Source organism: Sturnus vulgaris, unplaced genomic scaffold (genome assembly GCF_052056855.1).
Source record: "Sturnus vulgaris isolate bStuVul1 unplaced genomic scaffold, bStuVul1.hap1 Scaffold_195, whole genome shotgun sequence".
In the NCBI taxonomy this organism is placed as follows: Eukaryota; Metazoa; Chordata; class Aves; order Passeriformes; family Sturnidae; genus Sturnus; species Sturnus vulgaris.
In genome coordinates this window covers 5,969,141-5,974,968 of record NW_028276170.1, presented here as the reverse complement: position 1 = coordinate 5,974,968, position 5,828 = coordinate 5,969,141, and the positions used below count along the sequence as shown (strand labels likewise).

At 48.6% G+C, this 5,828-nt stretch overlaps 1 protein-coding gene across 1 annotated transcript; it reads right to left on the bottom strand.

The window, feature by feature from the left end:
• Positions 1-515: 515 nt before the first annotated feature.
• LOC148218033 (uncharacterized) lies at positions 516-1,370 on the bottom strand. Its single transcript, XM_088158036.1, has 2 exons — positions 1,341-1,370; positions 516-1,136 (listed from the first exon to the last, which is right to left on the bottom strand). The coding sequence occupies exons 1-2, from the start codon at positions 1,368-1,370 to the stop codon at positions 516-518; spliced, it is 651 nt and encodes a 216-aa protein (XP_088014162.1).
• Between the last annotated feature and the right edge of the window lie 4,458 nt (positions 1,371-5,828).

Genomic DNA, 5,828 nt, shown 5'->3' with positions numbered 1-5,828 from the left:
CCACGTGCTTGGGTGGGAGGGAAGAACCTTTTCTGGAAGAATTTCCACCTCAATGTCTCCAAAATCTAGTTCTTTGCCCCAGTCCATCACCATTTTCCTATGGAAGGCACTCTTTAGTAATAGGAAATCAAAACTGTGAGATCACCGAGGTTGGAAAGGACCTCCAAGACCACTCAGTATTCCTGGATGCCACCAGAAGGTAGGAATGAAGATAGAGGATTTTCTGGGCTTGAAATTCAAAAAATCTGCTCTCCCCAAGGAATTCCCAATGTCACTTTGGGTCCCGATGGACGTTCCTGCACCTACATTCATCCCTATGCCCAAAGGGAGACAGGAAGATGTGGAACCCACCCAGCCAGGTGTCTTCCCAACACGGATCACCAGGACCACGGATCACCAGGGCTCTGCCCAACGGGGGTCACTGGGGATCATTCAACACCGATCCTCCCATGGGAGATGGAGCTGGAGCAGAGCAAGAAGCTCTTCCCAAATTCAGAGCACTTATAGGGATCCCCTTAGTGGTGGCTGCGTTGGTGTTGGGTCAAGTTAGAGCTCTTTGAGAAGCTCTTCCCACACTCAGGACACTCGTAGGGCCTCTCCCCAGTGTGGATGCGCCGGTGGACAGTGAGGTTGCCATGTTGCTTGAATCCCTTCCCGCAGTCGGGGCAGCGGAAGGGCCTTTCCTCTGTGTGAATCCGCTCATGTTTGAGGCAATTGGAGCTGGTCTGAAACCTCTTCCCACACTTGGGACACTCATAGGGCCTCTCCCCGGTGTGGATGTGCTGGTGTCTTCTCAGGTTGGAGCTCCATCCAAAGCTCATCCCACATTCCAAGCAGGTGTAGGGCCGTTCCCCTGTGTGGATCACCTGGTGCTGCATCAGGATGGAACTGTGTCTGAAGCTCATCTCACATTTCCCACATTTATAGGGCTTTTCTCCAGTGTGGATCTTCTGGTGTTGCTTTAGGTTGCCCTTCAGGGTGAAGCCCTTCCCACATTCCCCACACTCGTAGGGCTTTTCTCCAGTGTGGATCATCTGGTGCCGAATCAGCCTGGAGCTCCACCTGAAACCCTTCCCACATTCCAAGCACTCGTGGGGCTTCTCCACTCCATGAGGCTTCTCCACCAGCTCTGAGCTCTGCCTGGATCTCCAGCCGCCTTCCCGGCTCAGGGAGGGTCTTTCCTCCTCACAGCTCCCGGGGCTGGGTTTGCAGCCCCTCCTCGAGAGGGATCTCCGGGGCTTTTCCTCGTCCTCCATCTGCCAATGCCGTGGGAATGAAAAATCCTGGTTTGAGGAAAGAACAAGAGAAGACAGCTCTTTGGACTGGGAGTTCCTCCTTGCCAAAGTGCAAATCATGAAGTCACCGTGCATCTTGTGTCTGTAAGAACCTCCAAAACATCAAGATTCAGCACAAAATCTCCAAACATCATGACAAAGATCAAAAACTCTCCAAACATCAAGACTCAGCCAAAACTCCCTGCAAAATATAAGGATTCAGGCCCAGCAAAAAAAACAAAGAATCAACTTTTAGGCTAAAAAAGCTCAGAAACACCAAGGTTCACCCCTCTGAAAATCGTGGATCCTCCACTCCAGTCACCTGCTGAATGCGTGTGTGGGGTGGGGGGCAATGCCCTGTGACTGGAGGGACGCTGTAGATACAGGGAGGTTTGGAATCTTGTGCTGCTTCCCGTTTCAACTTCTCCTTCTCCTCCTGTGAACCTGCTCTTCCTCACATTCCTCTCCCTCCTATTCTTCTTCGACCTCTTGCACAATCCCACCTTCTCCTCCCTCGGGCATCCTTTGACCATTTTGTTCTTCAACCCTGCTTCTCCTTCCCTTCTCCTGCTGCCCCCAGGCCCAGCACCCACTGCCGGCTCCCTCTTCCCCCCAAACCCACAGCATCCCAGCGCAGGGGCAGCGATGGAGCTGGGGCAGTGACTACAGTGGGATCTTCGGGGACTAAACATGGCAGGGCACCCATGGAGGGTAGAAAGGAAAAGCCAGGAAGGGCTCCTGGCCAAAGGGATGATGATCCCAAAATATCTCTGAAGGGTCCCTTCGGAACACGTTGAGGGAGTTTGCACATTCTCCCAGAGGTAATCAAGGACATGGACACCCAGGGAGGCATTAAGGAAAGTCGAGAAGGGATGGAAGGTGTCGGTGTGCTGGGAAGGGATTGGGTGAAGGGGAGTGTGCAGGAATATGGTTCAGGAAAGAGGCAGCAGGAAAAATCTATGTGGGGAAGAAAAAGGATGAAGGGAAAGAGGAGGAAGAAAAAAATACTAAGGATGGGGATGTTTTCCAGCAGGCTCTTAGCCTTAAGAGTTGCCAGCTGCTGCAGATCCTTTGTATCCCCAGTTGCCAGGACAGGCACACAAGGAGGTCAGGATTGCAGGGGGTTTCTCTGTGCTGGGCAGCGGCAGGAGCGGGCGCAGAGGGGCGGCACCGGGAGCACGGGCTGGGGGCCTGTGGGGAGCTGCGGGGCCGGGCCGGGGCTGTGGGGCAGCCGGGGCTCAGCGCCGGGCGCTGCCTGAGCCCAGCACCCCCCGGCAATTGCAGGCCCGGCAGTGGCCCCCGGCCCCCAGGAGGCTGCGGGACGCCCCGGCCGCTGCCCGGCCCCGTGGAGCTGCCGGCCCTGCCCGCCGGGGGGGCCGCGTTTGGACACTGCGGCAGGACAGGCACCGGCTCTGGGATACGGGCTGGCCACGGCAGCCACAGCACAAGGAGCAGCACGAAGGAACAGCTGGGAAATGGGCATTGGACGTGCAAGCATCCAGATTAGCTTTTAAAGACTTCGTTTGGGTCAGTGCAGAAAGGAATGATTTAGCAGAAAGCTCAGCAGCTGTCAGAGGATGAGCACCCCCAGGCACTGAGGGGGCTGCAGGAGGGGCAGAAGAAGCCCCTGGAGCACTTGGTCACAAAGGCACAGCAGGGGAATGCAAGAAGGGAGGAGGAAAAGGCCAAGGGGAAGGCAAAGGCCATGGCAGAGTTTCTACAGCCCCTGAGGGATGAACCCCAGGGCCCAAGGGGGCCCCAGCACCCAGGGGCTCTCACATCCTTACACCATCTTCAACCAGGTGCCCTCCTCACACTGACACCATTCAGTCCTTGATGGCAAAGATGCTTTCTGGGGATGCCCACTCACACAGGATGGTAAACTGGATTTTGCCTTTAAGTGGGAACAAGAGGTAGAAGGGAAAATGGAAAAGACATGGACGGTCCTTCTGCAGGGATGCACGGAAGCACCAGCCTTATTGGGGCAAATCTTGCAGAAAATATTATAAGAATTTATCCCTAGGATTTACCTAGAAATTGGGTTAATGCAGGATGTGGATGACTTTCCCCAGTCAGGAGGACAAGAAGTGGCAGAAGAAGCCTCTGTGAAATGGCTGAATGTTCAGGCTAAAAAGCATCTTTGAGTATTTGAAACAAAACAGGAAATGGTGGAGAAAAGGGTTAAATATTTGGGACATATTTTGACTGAGGGTTTGTGGTGTATTGACCCAGAGAGGGACCAGGGAATCTTAGAAGTAATCCAGGACTAAAAAGCAGATGCAAGAATTCTGAGGATTAATAGGAAATTTGAGGACCTGGATTGAAGATTCTCTGCTCTAGCCACAACATTTTATGACTTTTTAAACCCAAATATCCTAAATATTGTGGTATGGACAGGAGAAAAGGAAAAAACCTGAGAAAATGAAAAATAACAAAATGATTGGTGCCCCAGCTATGTCTCCTCCAGACTGAGAAAAAGAAATTTGACTTCTATGTGTGTTATAAGTGTACATTATATTATTGAGTTTTTGCAAATATTAAAATGAATGCTATATGCTGGAAAACATTGCTGTATGAATATAGTTTCTTTTAGTTCTGCAATTAAAAAAACTTAGAAATACTTGTGTGATAAATATATTTTTCTTGGAGTATAATGTAAAAATCTTTTGTTCATGTAACAAATTTGGATAATGGTAAAAAAGATAATCAGGAAATTCTTCACATTCCCGGATTATGGGGCGCCAAAACCCCAGGGAAGGAAAAAATAGTGATTTACAGGTTGGAGAGGAATGATGCAGAATAATGCATGAAGGTCTATGAATATGCAACATGTTGCTGCATTTAGGAAGTGTTTTCTGAGTCAGTGTGTGCCCTTGGCTGAAGGCCAAGCATCCGGCCATTATAACCTTTGGCCAGAGCCAGGGCAGATATTCAATTATCTCCCTTGGAATTGATCTTTGCAATTCCTTACCCTGGTAATTCTCCACCTAGTGCGGGCTGGAGATAAGGGATGGATATTTCAAGCAGTCTGTGGCCAGAATCCTGTCTCTTGTGAAATCTCTGCCACAGGAAGATGGGCTGGCACAGAGCCTGCCTTGGCACTTTGCTGTTCACAGCATCCACCCAGGACTCTGCCTCTCAATTACACTCACATACTGGGCTGTCCGGGATTCCATTGTTGGAAAGTATACCAAATTTAAATTTTTTTCACATTTCATTTTACTAGTCAGGCTGGGTTTGCCTTTCTCTCAGGAAAGAAATTTTAAAAGTTTTTTTTTTAAGGGATGTTGCACCACTCAACAGAGATGAGTTTAACATCTCAACAGACTGGGAATAGCCCAAAAGATTCCCACAAAGATAACAACATTCAACAAAACATCAACGAAACATCAGCACACATCAAGGAACACCCACCCCAGACACTGCCCCAACATAGATGGAGACACCTGGTCTGGAAAAGACTGAGAAGGAAATCCAGGAGTGGGACCTCATTAACATCATAGGAGGAGAAATCCAGGTTCAATAGGAAACCAAACACTAAGAACTACACAACCTGGAAGCAATAAACACTAAACCAATGGATTTCAATGGGTTCAGACTGTAAAATTTCAGGAAAAATCTAGTAAAATTCACATCTCATGGAATGATTTTCTCTGCACACCCGGGCTATGTGTGGATGAAATGATTTCTGTTAATAATCCTGACCAGAATCAAGAAATGCCTTACTCTCTAACACTAAAGATATTGCTGGAGTGTTTTTTATTGTCCCTGCAGTTTCAGTGACAAGATTACACCATGAGAAAAACTTTTCACATTAATCGTACTTTTAGATTGTCAGTTAGGTTTGGGCCAGGGGTGTGACAAGCAATTTTTACTCCTAGGAGAAGAGGTAGAAAAGACTTGATTGCATTGGAATATTTTTTATATATTTGTGGTGGCTCTTAATAACGGCAGAATTTCAGAATGGATCTTTAGAAGCTCACCTTTAAGTTGCATTTTGCAAACCTAGAAGAGTATTAATGGTGAGGCTTTAACGCATAAACTGTTAAGAAAAAATCGTTAAAAAAATAAAAAAGAAAAATAAAGCAGGTTGTGAGGGTGGACGTGTGAATCACCTAAAGGCTGCTCTGGAAGAAAATCCTAGTTCCAGGCAGCCAGGAGAGGAGTTTTAGAAATGCAAATTAACATTGCTCTGGAAAAGTGTGGACAATGCCCAAGGGCCTTCTTGCCAGGGGGAGGAATTTCCCTGAGTCCATCTGCCCCTCACCCCCAGCTCTGCCTGCTTGCACAGATGGAATTTGCACAACTAAAGGCAGAGCCCATAGTGAGGATATCTGACTGCAACAGAAACTGGTTAAGCTGCAAAGGGAAACAGCAAACGGAGAATATTGAGCAAATTTCATGAAAAAAAGTGTGTGGGGGGGGATCATCCCTCTCCCCAGAGCACTGAGGTGTTTTTGCTAGTCCAGAGAAATCACTTGAGAATCCAAACATTTTATCATTTCATAAGATAAAAGTGTTCAATTGATGCAGACCTGGCTGGAGGGAGCACCC